The sequence below is a fragment of the Rana temporaria genome, chromosome 4, assembly GCF_905171775.1.
Source record: "Rana temporaria chromosome 4, aRanTem1.1, whole genome shotgun sequence".
NCBI lineage: Eukaryota > Metazoa > Chordata > Amphibia > Anura > Ranidae > Rana > Rana temporaria.
Window position 1 is genome coordinate 292,292,449 of NC_053492.1, and position 18,039 is coordinate 292,310,487.

Consider the following 18,039-nt stretch of genomic DNA (forward strand, 5'->3'; position numbering starts at 1 on the left):
ATGATGCGAAAACCAATATAGAGACGCTAAGGGCTGGCAAACAGAACATGAGTCGTCTTATACACTGGAAAATACGGTACATGTCTTGAAACAAGATTTAGTGCAAATGAGCAACATTTATTGTATCAACATTTCAACAGCACGCTGGCTGTTTTTTTTTTAAGACAACTATGTATTCGATTTTATTGCGCTCACAGAAACCACTATATATAGCTTTTAGTTATCAACATTATTTTCTACTTTAAATGAATGCCACTAATAACATTTTTAGACTTTAATGTAACAGTCACTTACACAAACTTAAAATTGGAAACAAAAGTTCTGGTGCTTTTTGTAGACAGCACCTATTCAGATGCTCATTCAGACCTTTGCCTATCCCTGGTCATTGATGCCTCTGAGAAAACACATTAAAATTCCTGCCATTTTCCTGGAATTGAAATATTACCACTACAGATTTGGTGTGGAAGTTGAATCAGTGGTATACTTTCAAGTTCCTGCAGGCAGCAACCATGATCTTTATGTAGTTGGTAATATGCAGTGGTAACTGTCCTCCAAGTACCCCATAAGGCATTGCCGAAAACAAAATGGTTTTCAGCTTAAGAAACTGATCAAGGCTGAAAGCTGGTCATGCAGTATACAAGCAGTACAAACTCTGTACAATCTCTTTTATATGTACCAAAACTTTGCAATATGAAGATACACCTAAACCATTCAATGGATGTGTATCAAATCAGCAGGTCTCAGCATTACATAGTCAATTATAAATCTAAAAGAGATAATTTTTTTGTGCTCTTCTTAGTGCAATTATGTTGTCTTCCTTCTGTAAATACTGACCATGACACACCATCATGTAATCTCAGTTTTTAACTTAGTAGTACAAAATTATTTTTTCGCAGTGCAAAACCAAGCAGCTAGAAGGGCAAAGCGCAGTTCATAGGGTGAAAATAAGAAAAGGAAAAATTTCCATTTATTCCTTTAAATATATCCTGAGTCATTCCAGATACAAAACAGTTCTTGAAGAATCAGTTTGAAAAATCTTTCCGAACAGAATCATTTTTAGTGCTCTTCGGAACCACATATAGAAGAAGGCATAGACCATGGGGTTAAAAGTTGAATTTAAATATCCAACCCATACAAAAGCATCAATAACAATGGAGGGGATGTTATAATTTGTAAATGGGCTGATAGCTGTGCTGAAAAAGAAAGGTGACCAACAAATTAAGAACACCCCCATTATTGTACCCAGAGTCTTGGCTGCTTTTCTTTCTCTGCATCTTGATGTATTTGACTTTACAAAATGTGTGTGGAATTGTATCTGACTAGTGCCATCTTTTATTGATCTTGCTTGTCTCCTGGCAATAATGTATATCTTTCCATATATGCAGATCATAACAACTCCAGGGATAAAGAATGACAGCATAGATGCAATAATTCCTGATGTTTCGCTAAAAAATACAAAGCAACCTCCAACACAGTAGACTTTATTATAAAAAATTATTTCCGAGCCTTTTAGATTCAGCTCGAGAAAGATCATGCCAAATGCAAAAATAGCAGGGATAACCCAGCTGGTTACAATCATGACAAGAACAGTAAATTTGTTTATTTTTGCCTTATAGCGCAAAGGATTGCATACTGCATAATATCTGTCCACAGATATAAAGGAGAGGTGGAATATTGATGCTGTACTGAGCATTATGTCTGTTCCTGTATGTATTTTACAAAAAAAATCTCCAAAATACCAGCAATTTTCCACCGATCTCACCATACTGTACGGCATAACAAGGAATCCTAATAAAAAGTCCACAGTGGCCATGGAAAGGATTAAGGAATTAGTTGGAGAATGGAGTTGTTTAAAATGAGCGATGGAGATGATAACAGCAAGGTTTCCAGCCATTGTTGTCAAGATAGTGCTTACCATAAAAACATACATTGGAATCCTTATGCTGTTGTGCCAACAGTGCTTTTCACATGATTTGTTGATTGTTTCAAAACAGTATTGCAATTGCATTGTAGCTCTTGAAAATGTTCACCTTCATGCATGGGTTTCACAAATAGAAATGTCTTTGTGCCACAAGTTTTTTGGCAAATGGATAGAACTGCAAATAACAGAAAAATTTAAATATATTGATAATAAGCAGCACTAGACATTTTTCCAGATACAGCTAAAGCTGAATCTATTAAATATTTCAACAGGACATTAATCATTTGTTCAGACCTAATCAGTACAAAAGACGAAAGCCCAGCTCCAGCTGTCCCTCTTTAAAAGACCACATTTTCTTGAATTTTAGCACTCTTCCTTTCTCTTTAAATAAGCTGGTTATCCCAGGAGTATCATGAGGGTATCATGAAGGCTCTTCTATGGCATAAAGAACCAGACAACCATAATACAAGAATCATCTCAGAGAACTAATCAATCCCTATGCCAAAAATGAGTTTGACAGTTCTCATTCTTACTACTTCTCATTTTTACTCTTCCTACCTAATCCCAACCCAGACCTGTCTGCGGAGGCTCAGTTTTACCACGTATAGCCAACCTAATTCAAATTTACAAGTACAAATCACAAGGAACAGACAACAGCATAGGGTGCTTTCCAGTGGCGGTGCGTCCATAAAGGGCACAGGAGCGCAGCCCCCTCTCTCCTGCACCTATCAATCACCAATAGATAGATTCATGCATTGCATGAATCTATCTATTGTCACCGCTGCCGCCACCCTATTCAGGTGTCCGGCCCCTTGTAAATTTTGCGTAAACCAATCAATAAATGCTTATTGCGATTTTTTTTTACCAAAAATAGGTAGAAGAATACGTATCGGCCTAAACTGAGAAAAATAATGGGCTAGATTCAGGTAGGGGCGCGCAATCTAACGGCGGCGCAGCGTATCGTATTTACGATACGCCGCCGCAACTTACAGGAGCAAGTGCAGTATTCACAAAGCACTTGCTCCGTAAGTTGCGGCAGCGTAGCGTAAATGGGGCCGGCGTAAGCGCGTGTAATACAAATGTGTAAGGGGGCGTGTTTTATGTTAATGTGTGTTGACCTGACGTGATTGACGTTTTGTACGAACGGCGCATGCGCCGTCCGTGTACATATCCCAGTGTGCATTGCTCCAAATGACGTTGCAAGGACATCATTGGTTTCGACTTGAACGTAAATTACGTCCAGCCCTATTCGCGAACGACTTACGCAAACGACGTAAAAAATTCAAAAATCGAAGCGGAAACGACGTCCATACTTAACATTGAGTGCGCCTCATAGAAGCAGGCACAACCTTACGCCGAAAAAGCCTTACGCAAACGACGTAAAAAACGAACGCCGGGCGCACGTACGTTTGTGAATTGACATAACTAGGTAATTTGCATATTCTACGCCCAAAACAACGGAAGCACCACCTAGCGGCCAGCGTGAGAATGCACCCTAAGATACGACGGCGTAATAGAATTACGCCATTCGGATCTTAGGCTAATGTCGGCGTATCTAGCTTTCTGAATACAGAAAGTAGATACGCCGGCGCATCTTTGAATTTACGCGGCGTATCTATGGATACGCCGGCGTAATTCTTTGCTGAATCTAGCCCAATGTTTTTTTATATATTTTTTGGGGATATTTATTATAGCAAAAAGTAAAAAATAAAAACTGCAGAGGTGATCAAATACCACCAAAAGAAAGCTCTATTTGTGGGGAAAAAAGGACACCAATTTTGTTTGGGAGCCACGTCGCACAACCCCGCAATTGTCAGTTAAAGTGACGCAGTGCCGGATCACAAAAACTGGCCAGGTCCTTTACCTGCATAATGGTCCGGGTCTTAAGTGGTTAATAAGGATTTATTTTGTAAAGATACCTTTTAATTAACAGTATCTAATGTACATTATTTATAAGAGTTTACTTAATTTATAATACAATAACAGTAGTAATATTTTTTTATAATAGATAAGTGCATTTGAAATATTGTAAAAAAATAACCCAAGGGTTAACGCTGCGCTAAAAATAGTCAAAATTGTTAATAGATGAATAAAAGCTGCCAACATCAAAAGTCCTAATACAAAAAACTCAAAAGCAATGTGATAAATTATGGATGCAGCGCTAATAGTGTGAGAAACATCTAATGATGATTAATGCAACCAATGATGCGAAAGTAATAGTGAAAAAACTCTCAAATGAGAAAGGCTAAAGCAAATACCAAATTGAATTATATAAGTCTCTAGCAATATATAAAACATTACTGCACCCCACATTGCTTTTTATGCATTTTATTGTGATCACTATTTATTTGTCATTCATGTATGACATTTTTATAAATAAACCAAACGTGGTTTGACCTGCACCATTGGGAGCATCTCTTTCTATTCCCTTTTTTATTTTGAAGTTCGTATGGAATTACCCTGGTATTCATCTGTCAGTGGAAGAGTGTGAACCCCACACCTCAGCCTGCTGGACCACCATTTCTATCCAGGATTGATTCATGCCTCTGGGGACCACAAGGATCCATCTAACACTGATCCAGACCATCTGGAATCACAAGCCTGTATGCCCCACTGTTGTATAACAGATGTGTCCACCCCATTTGATAAGAGTACCTAATCTGTACATGTTTTGAAGATTTTGAGAGCTACTGCAGACAACTTATTTCTCGCTCACTCTGAGCCTTCTAAATGGGAAGAATTTTTCTTCATTGTGTTTTCTTCACATGGACTTCTCTCACATTGTTATTTGAAACTTACTCGCTTCTCTGAACTTTCATTATTCGTTTATATTACTCACATCTTTGTTTACATTTCACAATTCACAGTGGGCCAGATCCACATACATGTAGAACGGCGCAGCGTATCAGAGATACACTACGCTGCCATACCTTACCTGGCGCATTTTCAAATCCTCAGCGAGTTCGCGCCGTAAGTTACGGCGGCGTAGTGTATTTCTGGCGGTGTATTTCAAATTGGGCGGGTATTTCTAAATGACATCGCAACGACGTCATTTTTTTTAACTTAGACGTGAGTTACGTCCATCCCTATTCACGGACGACTTACGCAAAAAAAAAAATTCAAATTTCGACGCGGGAACGACGGCCATACTTAACATGGCAATTCTATGTATACGCCGAAAAATACCAGCTTTAACTATACGCCGGAAAAAGCTGACTACAGACGACGTTCGAAAATGCGACGGCCGCGCGTACGTTCGTGGATCGTCGTAAATCGCTAATTTGCATACCCGACACGGAAAACGCCACCCAGCGGACGCCAAAGTATTGCATCTTAGATCCGAAGGCGAAGGCGGATCTAACCCAGAAGCCGTCGTATCTTGTTTTGAGGATTCAAAACAACGAAAAAATTTTGAAAGTACACCAGCGGGAAATTTGAAAGTACACCAGCGTATCAGTAGATACGCCGGTGTACTTCGTCTGTGAATCTGGCCCATTGTGTTAGTTCCATGTGCACACTGAAATATTTCATTTCAGAAATTCTTTTTTTTGTCCGAAAAATATGTTTATTTAGTCCTGAAATTCGTTTTTATTTATTTTGTTTTTCGTAAAAAAAAATGCATTTTTCCGAAAATCCAAATTAATTAAGGTTGAATCTGTCATTGTAGGCTTATGGGCCCAGATTCACAAAGCACTTACGCTGACGTATAACAAGTTACGCCAACGTAAGTGCAAATGCGCGCCGTCGTATCTGTGCGCCAGACCCACAAACAGATATGCGCCTAAAACCAGGCTACACAACGCCAATGTATCTTGCTTACGCCGGCGTAGGGTGGGCGTACATTTAGGCTGGGAGCATGGTGTCGCTCCCATTGATTAGCCATTCAAACATGCAAATGAGGGAAATACGGCAATTCACGAACCTGCGTGCACTCGACGCAGGCTACGCGAGGTGCGCGTAAGCTGTACGTTTGGCGTAAAGTTATTCCCCATAAAGGAGGTGCAACCCAGCAGCAGACATGCAAAGGTCTGCACCAGGGAACACAAGCCGGCGTATTTTACATTGGACGTGTGTCTGGCTTGGCGTAGGTTACGTTCACGCCGTACGCAGTGATCCGGCGTAGTTTAGGCAGTTGTTCTGACGTGGTTGTGAGCATGCGCAGGGGGATGCATCCACGTCACGGAGCATGCGCAGTTCGTGATAGGTATCTGTCTGGCGCTCGGCCCATCATTTGCATGGGGTCACGCCTCATTTGCATGGGTCACGCCCACTTCTACCTAATGCATTGCTTGCCTCTCTGTGCTGCGTTGGCATAGCGTACATTGGTTACTCTACGGCGGCGTAATGTGCGCCCGCTCTTTGAAAATCTGAGCCATGGTGTCTGTTGAATGTTCTAAGAAGTTTCGACGGAATCTTTAAAAAAAAAAAAGATTTGACGGAGCAACGAAACTGTACGATGCCGCAATCGTACATTTCCGGTCGAATGGTCCGCCTACAAGCTATAGAAGAATTCTAATGTTGTATGACTAATAATAATAATAATTATATTTATTAATTATTATTACTAGTCAACCAACATTAGAATTCTTCTATAGCCTATGGGCAGAGCATTTCACCATACATGTCTGCTTGCTGCGATCGTATGTTTTAGCTACTTTGTCGAATCTTCATGTTTCTCAATGTCGAATCTTTTCTCTCAATGTCGAATCTTTTCTCTTTATGTAGAATAATATTGGACTAATAGAGTTAAGGTTAGGCACATTCGATCGCAACAAAAACGAAAATAAAGCTTTTGTTTATGTCGGATCTTTCGGTTTTTGTTTTCTGTGCTTTCGTTATCGTTTGTTAAAACGATAACAAAAATACCTGAAATTCGGACGAAAACAAATGCACATGTCTAGTGTGCACTTTCTATATCGTTGATCATTAGCGCTGCACTAATTACCCACCATTTATACCACACTTTTGTTGAGTGCTAGAAGCTCCCTTCTTTGTTTATTTGGGTTCTAGCGCAGTTTTTTTCCCACTTTTTCACAATATATAAAACATATAATGAGTGATAAAACAAATAAATGATGAATAATTGATAAGTGATTGCACTTGGCCAATCCCCAGACGACGCCCTATCGTGACAAAATGTGTAGGGTGGAGCCTGTGACGTGACGTCATTACGTTTTCTCTTAGGAGATTGATGGGAAGCAAGCAGTAAGCTGAGAGAACCTTGTGGAGACGCAGTGATCTCCATCTTTGACCTGTATTGATACAACACTTATGAAGACTGAAATATATTGTAAGTGCAATTCATTTGGCTCATTAAATTACCTTTTAATAAAGTACTACACCATGGGAGCATTTTCTGTTTTTGTCTTTCGAGTACCATGAGTATAGCCTCAACTTCAGACATCTGTACAGGTTTTTGGGAGACCGAATTTCCTGTGCTTGGTGAGACTACCATACGGTGATAATTTTTAGTCGGTAAGGAGATTTATTACTCACTTGGGTGTGAAGCATTTGGGAAGAAGGATCTTTTTTCACCAATCATTTTTTTACAATCCTATTTCTGCACTCTATATGGACTTTCTGTTGGTTACATTTTGTTTCACGGATCCTCACTGGAATGGGACTTTGCTTTAGTGGTTTATTTACACTTTCATTTTTTCCTAATTTTTTATTTATTATTATTTATTTGGGTATTTGTCTCAGTGTTTTGCTCTAAGGAATTTTCACCATTATTCATAATTTATTCGTTTTATCACTCATTATATGGTTTATATATTGCTAGAGACTTATGTGGCGTTTTTCGTCATGAACAAAAACGTAGTTTTTCAGCATGTCCAAAAAACAAAGTTTTTCCAACTTCATCATTAAAAACGATGTTGCCCACACACCATCGTTTTTAAAAAATGATGAACAAAGCGCGGTGATGTACACCACGTACGACGGCACTCTAAAGGGGAAGTTCTATTCGCCTTTGGGCTGCTTTTAGCTGATTCCTTGTTAGTAAAAGACGATTTGCGCTTTTTTGTCTGTTACAGCGTGATGAATGTGCTTACTCCATTATGAATGGTAGTTTTACCTGAACGAGCACTCCCATCTCATAACTTGCTTCTGGGCATGCACGGGTTTAAAACGTTGTTTTTGCCCACACACGATCATTTTTACAACACGAAAAACGACATTTTAAAAAACGACGTGAAAAAATGCAGCATGTTTGAATTTTTTTTTTGTCGTTTTTCAGAAGCCGAAAAACTATGTGAAGCCCACACACGATCATTTTAAATGACATTTTTAACGTTGTGTACCCGGCATAACTGTATATCATTCAATTTGGTATTTGCTTTAGCCTTTCTCGTTTGAGAGTTTTTTCACTATTACTTTCCCAACATTGGTTGCATTAGTCATTATTGATTTTTCTCACACTATTAGCGCTGCATCCATAATTTATTGCATTTTAAATATTACTTTAACTTATTTGGTTATATTCATGGATTATTTTAAATCCATACACTTCTAAAAGCCCATGGATGCATGCCATGTCGAATAGTATAAAACAGGGATCTTCAAACTACGGCCCTCCAGTTGTTCAGGAACTACAACTCCCATCATGCCTAGTCAGGTCTGTGAATGTCACAGGTTTACAATGCCTCATGGGATGTGTAGTTCCGCAACAGCTGGAGGGCCGTAGTTTGAGGATCCCTGGTATAAAATACTGCACAGACTCTACTTTATTATATGCAATAATAAACCTTTGTTATTTGTTTTCCCTCATTAAATGCAGTTTCTGATAGAAAGGTACTAACACAATTCTCATTTCCTCCTAATATCTACCCCTAGGTTTGGATATTGTGGAATAATTCATTGAAGTCATCAAACCTTGTAAGAAATTAATTAGGAAACAAAACATTGGAGGCACTTTTGATTGTGGCAATAAAACCCTTCTCTACCATGAAGGGAAAATTATATTTTAGCTTCATTTAGATGCTGACTGGTTACGTTAGTTTATTATATTTACTGAGGACTCTAAGGCCCCTTTCACGCAGGCGGACCGTTCGGGTCCGCCTGTCAGTTTTGAAATCTAAAGTGCTAATTTTAAAGGTTAATATGCAAGTTATTGTCATAAAAAGTGATTGGGGACCTGGGTCCTGTCCCAGGGGACATGTATCAAAAAATTTTTGGGAGCAGTGATTTTAATAATGCTTTAAGTGAAACAATAAAAGTGAAATATTCCTTTACAATTCGTACCTGGGGTGTATATATTATGCCTATAAAGTGGCGCATGTTTCCCATGTTTATAACAGTCTCTGCACAAAATGAAATTTCTAAAGGGAAAAAGGTAATTTAAAACTACTCGCGGCTATAATGAATTGTCGAGTCCCTTCAGGTCTGGTATGGATTTTAAGGGGAACTACGCACCAAAATAAAACAAAAATGGCGTGAGGTTCCCCCCAAAAATCCATACCAGACCCTTTTTCAAGCATGCACCTGGCAGGCCGCAGGAAAACAGGGGGGGGGGCGATAGCACCCCCTCCTGAACCGTACCAGGCCACATGCCCTCAACATGGGGAGGATGTCCCCATGTTGATAGGGACAAGGGCCTCATCACCAAAACCCTTGCCCGGTGGTTGGGGGGGGTCGGCGGGTGGGGGGCTTATCGGAATCTGGAAGCCCCCTTTAACAAAGGGACCCCCAGATGTTCGTGTCCCATAGACTTTAACGGTGTTCGCGTGTTCAAACACATTTTTTGCCTGTTCGCATGTTCTGCTGCAAACCGAACAGGGGGGGGGGGTTGTTCGGCTCATCCCTACACTCCACTATGTACCGTATTTATCGGCGTATACCGCGCACTTTTTCCCCCTGAAAATAGGGGGAAAATCACGGGTGCGCGCTATACGCCGATAGCATACCTCGAGCTGAAGGAGAGGGACGAGCGCCCGCTGGAAATCACCGAGCCGAGCCGTGACTGGAGAGGAGGGGCAGCGTGTTTGGGAAATACACGAGGGTGTGCATGACATCGCGGGCTGCAGCCAATCCCGTAGCGGCAGCGTGTTTGGGAAATACACGAGGGTGTGCATGACATCACGGGCTGCAGTCAATCCTGTAGTGGGGGTGTGTGGCGTTCGGAGGAAGAGCCCAGATCCAATAGCAGGCGAGCTTCGTGTCTCTCTCTTCCAGTGTCAGCTGCAGGCTCTGCTGTGTACATCCCATATAGCGTGCGGTAGAATGACTCCTATGAAGCTCACGTCACACACGCACAGTCCCGCCTCCGCCACCAGCATTGGACCAGTGTTCTGTCTGTCACAGGAGATGGTCCAATGCCGATGGCGGAGGCGGGACTGTGCGTGTGTGACGTGACAGCCGAGTGGAGATGACGGCTCGGTGAGGGGGCGCTCGTCCCCCTCCTTCCATTCCTTACAGTTGCCCCCAGTTCCTTCCAGAAAGATAGTTACCTCATTCCGCACTGTCACCAACTCCCCTGGCAACCAGCACTCTCTCCTGCTTTCAGTGCAGGACTACTGTACACTACGGTGACATTAAGAATCTTTCAGGCAGTAAAAAGAAGCAACTAAGGGGGGCCTGTCATACAATGCAGAGGAAGCCTGCAGGAGCAAGGAAGATAAGTGTTTTACCTTATTCCAATCCCCCTGAACCAAACTGGCATTCAACTATGTGGAGGGAAACCCAGCTAGAATATACTCTGAGGTGCTTGCTGTACATTGCTGCACATTGCTGCTTATCTTATTTTTATTTTTAACAGCATTTACTATTTGGACTAAAAAAATAAGTTTTTCCAGAGAATTCCCTCTTAAAATTGGGGTGCGCGTTATACGCCGGTGCGCGTTATACACCGATAAATACGGTACATACCCTATTTAACATTACCACATTCTGCACTCATGGTGTTATCTTGATGATATACAAAAACTGGAAGTTAATTTCACATTTAAATTATCCATCTGTGGTGTACTATACTTCTTTATACATGAACTGTATTTAAACAAACCTAAACTGTGTATTTGATAGAATATTCTGTAGTGGCAAAACAGCATCTCACGCCTTCTTATACTTTAGAATTGTGTGGCCATTCATTTCTAGACATGTGGCTGTCGCTATAGACAACATGCAACATTAGCTTATGTGTAGCAGATATGATTAAGTAAGTGTTGACTTTAATGGGGTCATCCCAAACATACTATCTGCTCAGTAAAAGGTGTGTGAATTTCAGGGCTGCAAATCTACTTAATGGCAGCATTAAATTGATACTAAAAGTTCAGATCTTTTTATTTTATTTAATAAAATAACAAGCATGTCAAACATACCTGAAAAAACATTATACAAAGCAGCCTCAATCCTCCTCTTCTCGCGTCTCCTTCACTCCTGGCTCCTCCCTTCTGCTCCGAGCTGCTCCGGATTGGCCTGCCACAAACTCCCTCGTTACTGGATGTGATTAACAGCAATGAAAGCCAATGGCTCCCTTTGCTGTGTCTCAGTCAATGAGGAGGGAGAGACCCGGCAGAGCCGCTGCTCTTGTGCACGTCACTAGATTGGGCTTAAGTGAGTATTAGAGGGTAATGAGGGGGGAACTGCACCTTCACGCATAGAATGTATTTAGTAAAAAAAAAACTTTAGCCTTTAATTTACAGCCAATTAAATAATATATATATATTTTTACTTACTGTAGCTACCCCAATACTTTAAATAAAAATGTACATGAGGTTATGATGCAGTGTTTAAGGCATGTGTGGGAACAACTGTGACTTAAAGTGGCATTAAAGATTTGTCTTTGTTTTTTTAAAATAACAAACATGTTGTACTACTCTGTGCAGTGGTTTTGCACAGGGCAGCTCCGATCCTCTTCTTTTTGAGTCCCCCTCTGGCGCTCCTGGCTCCGCGCCCTTGAGCAGTGCCCCCTGGGGGCACCGCTGTGTGCTCACTCTTGAGTTGATGCTATATGCATCCATAAGACACATAGAGCCATGGCTTGGCCTTCCCCCTTACACCCTCCACATTGGCTCACTGGCTGTGATTGACAACCGTAAGAGCTGTTTTAGCCAATGAGGGGGGACAGCCGAGGCAATTGTGAACATCGTGGATTGGAGGGAGCTTAGGTAAGGATTGGGGGGCAGGGAGGTTACTTTCATGCATAGAACACCCCTTCCTAGCTACCCCTTCCAAACATAAAAAGCAATGTTGTGCACTGCCTTAGATTTTTCTACAGAAGAAACAAAAAAACAGGCACCACTTAGAAAACTGTAAACTTTAATATAAAATTAGCATCAAAGCACTCACATAGAAGTAGCTGTGTACAGGCATGTAGAGCTTGAAAAAGGTGCGCACTGTGACTCCCAGTAATTCACGGCGCATGCACCGAAACGCGTTGCATTTTGGTCCTTGGAAGTGACGTCATCCCTCCCCCTCACGCCGTTGCGTCCCAGCATGCGCTCCAGCCCTCCATCTTGTTGCTGCACAGCTCACCCGGAAATCACCTGCTGGTGAACCAGGCACTCGCTCCTCCACATGCAGCAAAAGCGCAGCGAATAGATTACATAGCAACAAGGGACTACACGCCATGGCTGAGAACTGACTGCTATCCGGACCACATCTACATGCCTGTACACAGCTACTTCTATGTGAGTGCTTTGATGCTAATTTTATATTAAAGTTTACAGTTTTCTAAGTGGCGCCTGTTTTTTTGTTTCTTCTGTTTCATGTTTTGGAGTCCGGCTTTGGCTCCCCATGCAGGGCTGCCCAGATCAAAAGACTGTTCTCTCACTCTAGAGCTTTTAGCTCAAAGGACTTTTTATGAAAAATCATTATATCTTCGGTTAGTGTGCGCCATTATTGTAAATATTGTTAGATTTTTCTACATACTATGCTAAAACTGATCAATACATACTGGTCTATGACCTGTGTCACTTCATGGATGGACAATGAATAAGCAACAGTGCACTGATGCAGTTTCTTTCTGTCAACAAGTTTCTTGTCAGTACATGTGCAATAAACAGTCCCTGAATGAATACCTAAATCATGTAGCTCAGGTGGGCTACAAGAGGCTCGGCAATACAGGTTTAGGATAATTTTATCTTATAAATGTAAGAATGCATTTAATATTTTTAATAGATTTCTTAGCTGGATTAACTTTGGTATATTTAAATAATCTCTGTGTCCATCTTGTGCCACTTATTGAATGCAGCCAAAGCCTGTAGTTACTTACTTGGAAACAGACACAGCCCCCCACAGTGGGAATGTGGCTTAGGAAGGTAGAGGAAGTAAACAAAATGGAAGATCTTGTCTGGACAGCTCGACAAAATCTATATGCAAACATGGTCGCCATGGAATCTTTTTGTTTCTTTAGAGGAAGGAAGAAAACTTTTTGATGAGACCCCCAGGAGAAGAGGGAGAAGGACACGGGTCCTTTAGTATAACTTAAATCGAGAGAAGGGGAGCCATTTGGGGGGGGAGGAGGGTGGTGGTATTAGGTGGGGGGGGGGTTTCTCCTTAAAGGTTTCGATGTTGTTGTGTTTTTTTTTTTTCGTTTTTCTTTTGTTTTTTTCCTTTTAAGGTAGGGGGAGAGGGGGCAGTAAAAGGAAAGGAGGGGAATAGTCAGATATTATCTGCTATGTCTGGAACATTAGTGGGGTAGTTGCTGTGCTGGGTCCTGAATCAGGGGTTGCGTTCCCCCCGACCAGGTTTGGTTAGCAATTTGGAAAGTGGAATATAGATGGAGATATTTCCTGTCTTTGATATTCTCCCAGATTCAACGTCAAGGTTAAATGATATTGAATTTGATGATATGTTGTTGGTTGCTTATATACAGGTGATGTATGTTAATTATGGAAGAGCCTGTTCATTTTCCTTTTGTTAAAATAAAATAAAAATAAAAATAAAGAAATTATAAAAACAATCTCTTTGTGCAAAACAAGCTGTTCCATTGAAATACTTATTTCTGTCTGTGATCTATTACTTTCTTGATTGTCAAAAGCAATGTGGCCAGGGTATTTTTTTCATAAAACTCATCCCCCAGCCCCTTAGGGCTATCCCCACTTATTGATGGGTAGGAATATCCCTAATTCCCTAAAAATGTTTAGACCGAGAAAATATCAGTCGGCACTTGTGCTGTCTTTTATGTGGCTTGTGACATGGACATTTCACTGGTTGGAGCTCACAAAGGGCAAAAGGTCTGTTCTATACTAATGTCTTGTTGGAATTGTGTTCCTTTTTTCTTCTTTTCCCAATGGTATATTGTGGCTATTTCTGAGCTGTGCCTGAGAGATTTTCATGTGTACATGTATTGGAACTTGAATTGATGTCCTAAATAATGAAAATGTTAAAAAAAGGATGGCAATACCTGAATGCAAAGATAAGACATTTTTATATAGACTCGGAAGTTACATTTTCTGAAAACTAAAGAAAAAAAAGTTGTTTTTCAACAGATTTAAGAACAGAGCAGTACAACAATATTTGATCAGTAATCTACAATACAATTACAAAGTCATACACCAGTTGTAACTAGATAAATAGTTTATATTTTGTATTTAAAGTCATCTAAAATATATATCAACGCAATTTTGAAAATGATCAAACACCATTTTCTTGTTAAAACAATTTAAGATCCGACCATCCAGATAACAGCATTAAAGAGCAAGAAAGGCATTTAGTCTGTATAGTAGACAGAAAAGTTGCATGCCTACCTTTTGAGCATGAAGTTCATCCTTAAGCTTTGTCCATTAAAATATGCCCATACAGCATTAGGTAATCCAATAGAACCAACATCTTCTCATTCTCATCTATGACTTGCTGTGCTATTAGGATACTCGTGATATTAGCTAATGATGACGTGCACATAAAACGTGTAAGGTCTGATAAGCAGGATATAAATCTCTACTGGCAGAGTGACAGAGTAAATATAATGATTATGCTATTCTTTCACTACACAACTGCCAAGGTCACAGAGAGATGCTATTATAAAGCTGTTAGACAAAATACACCCAGAAAGGCATGTTTGCTGGAAGACCATTATCGAATGATGACATTTTATAATGCAAGTATAAGAATCGTTATGCCACTTAGGAAAGTGTTTTCTGATGCAGTTCTTGGAGTTGTTCGACTTTCTCGGGTTTTACTTATTTTAATTTCTCTTTGCTTTTTTCTTCATTCAAATTGCTAACATTCTTGCTCTGCTGTGAGGGTCTCATGTAAATACTGAATTCCTGCAATTAATAACACACAAAAGTACATTGGTGCATTCTCTTTGTTTAAAAATAGCATGAGAATTTTTTTCCATTATGACAGTTGTTCCATATTTCAAAATAACTTTAAACAGGGCATTGACTATAAATAGGAACATCTGGAAACACTTGGGTATGTTTCTATAGCGAAAGAAGAAGTACAATTTATTTTTATTTCTGGATATTAATGAAAATCCTGTGTGATTACAAAAACATTGAAAGGATTTTAAAATAAAAATATACATTAAAGCAAACATGAGTAAAACTGTCAGCCCACCTTGGTTATGCCCCTGCCCAAATGGCACTAAAAACTGATTAGTACCAAAAACAGATATCTTGCAGGATATGATGATAATTTTAGCTAAACATTTTGATGCTCTTTGTTACAAATTATGTTTCAGTGTTATCAGTTGAAGGTTGTATACAGCAAAAATTGGTGTGTTCAAAAAATGGAGTGCGAATGAGTGTGAAAAAATAGTTTACCGTACTTCAAATGCTGGCTGCTCTTTCAATTCGTATTTGACATGATATGGGCAGAATTTTGGGGGATATTACTAAATTAAAGCCCTCTGGCCCATTCAAGGTGTGGGCCTTTCTGCCATTTTGATTGTTTTATGTCTAGCCATGTTAACATTTGGCAGTGACACCTACTCCTCCTGTACTATTAGTGGTTACACAGGCTTAATTATATCCATAGCAGCCATTCAGTTTTCATTGAGTTCAGGGGGGGGGGAAATGAATCTGCAGTCTCTATATTCCCTATATTTGCAGAATATGTGTTTGCCCTACTATTATTATTATTATTATTATACAGGATTTATATAGCGCCAACAGTTTACGCAGCGCTTTACAACATCAGGGAAGACATTATAGTTACAGTACAATTTAATACAGGAATGATCAGAGGGCCCTGCTCGTTAGAGCTTACAATCTAGAAGGGAGGGTGAAGTGGAACAGAGGGTAGTAGATGTGGGGGGTGATCAGGTGGGCAAAGTTAAAATACAGTTGTTAGATGTGGGTAGGATAGGCTTCTCTGAAGAGGAGGGTTTTCAGGGATCCTCGAAAAGCTGAAAGAGAAGGAGATAGACGGATAGTTTGGGGTAAGGAGTTCCATAGGCTTGGAGAGGCTCTGGAAAAGTCCTGTAGACGAGCATGGGAAGAGGTGATGAGAGAGCTAGAGAGCAGGAGGTCTTGAGAAGAACGAAGAGAGCGATTAGGTTGGTATTTGGAGACAAGGTCAGTGATGTAGCAGGGGGCAGAATTGTGGATGGCTTTGTAGGTTGTAGTTAGTATTTTGAATTTAATTTGTTGGGCGAGCGGAAGCCAGTGGAGGGATTGACAGAGAGGAGTAGCAGAGACAGAGCGGTTGGTAAGGTGGATAAGTCTGGCCGCGGCATTCATGATGGATTGAAGGGGGGTTAGAGTATGCAGCGGTAAGCCAATGAGAAGGGAATTGCAGTAATCAAGGCGAGAGATGACCAGGGAGTGAATTAAGAGCTTTGTGGCGTCATTGGTTAGAAAGGGGCGTATTTTGGAGATGTTGCGGAGGTTGAGGCGGCAAGATTTGGACAGTGATTGAACGTGAGGCTTAAAGGAGAGTTCAGAGTCCAGGACTACACCTAGGACCTTGGCATGTGGGGATGGGCTGATAGTTGTGCCATCAATTTTGACAGAGAGATCAGGGGAAGAGGCACGTGGGGGAGGGAAAATGATAAGTTCGGTTTTGGATAGGTTGAGTTTAAGGAAATGACGTGACATCCAAAGTGATATATCTGATAGTAAATTAGTGATACGTGAGGAAAATGAAGGAGTGAGTTGAGGGGTAGAGAAATAGATTTGAGTGTCATCAGCGTAGAGGTGGTATTGGAAGCCATGGGAGGCTATCAGCTGACCCAGGGAGGAGGTGTAGATTGAAAATAGGAGGGGTCCAAGAACAGAACCTTGGGGGACCCCAACAGAGAATGGTAGAGGAGAGGAGGAAGTAGAGTTGTAAGTAACACTGAAGGTGCGGTTGGATAAGTAGGTAGAGAACCAGCGAAGAGTAAAGTCACAGAGACCAAAGGTGTGGAGTTTTTTGAGGAGGAGTGGGTGGTCAACCGTATCGAAGGCGGCAGAGAGGTCCAGGAGTAGGAGCACAGAATAGTGTCCTTTAGTTTTGGCCGTTAGTATATCGTTTGTTAGTTTTAGGAGAGCAGTTTCAGTGGAATGTTGAGGACGAAATCCAGACTGAAGGGGATCAAGAAGGTTATTATCAGCAAGGTGGACGCTCAGTCGGTTGTAGACTAGACGTTCAAGGAGTTTGGATAAAAAGGGGAGCAAGGAGATGGGGCGTAGGTTGTCAGGATTGGATGGGTCCAGTGAGGGCTTTTTAAGTATGGGGCTGGCTAGTGCATGTTTCAAAGAGTTAGGGAAGATGCCAGAAGAGAGGGAGAGATTGAAGATGTGGGTAAGAGAGTGTAGAATAGAGCAAGAGGGTGAACGTAGCATTTGTGAGGGAACAGGATCCAGAGCGCAGGTGGTAAGATGGACATTGGTTAGTAATTTACTATACATAATATTACATAACAGACTATCATTAGACATGTTGGTTGAGCATTTTTTTTGTAAAAAGCATGACACCATGGTATACTTGAGGATATATGGCAAGAGATTGTGGTTTGGCGAAATTTTTTGTGGCTGTGTTTCCTAATTTCATAGAGTTGGAAGGAACAAGTAATGTTGTACAAAACAGTTGTTAAAAGTTTCCTTCTGTTTTATCTCAAAAGGTTGAGTGATGTGTTTATCATCATCATGTTATTCATCCACCTATTCCAAGATTGACTCACCAAATCTCTTCAAAGTTCGTTTGGTGCCAAAATGTTATTTCTGATGACAATTTCCAGTGTAGTCTTT

At 40.7% G+C, this 18,039-nt stretch overlaps 1 protein-coding gene across 1 annotated transcript; it reads right to left on the reverse strand.

Annotated features, from left to right (window-relative positions):
• Nucleotides 1-259: 259 nt before the first annotated feature.
• TAAR1 (trace amine associated receptor 1) lies at nt 260-15,320 on the reverse strand. Its single transcript, XM_040350445.1, has 2 exons — nt 14,611-15,320; nt 260-2,096 (listed from the first exon to the last, which is right to left on the reverse strand). Exon 2 carries the CDS (start codon nt 2,006-2,008, stop codon nt 992-994), a length of 1,017 nt encoding a protein of 338 aa, XP_040206379.1. The 5' UTR covers nt 2,009-2,096; nt 14,611-15,320; the 3' UTR covers nt 260-991.
• Between the last annotated feature and the right edge of the window lie 2,719 nt (nt 15,321-18,039).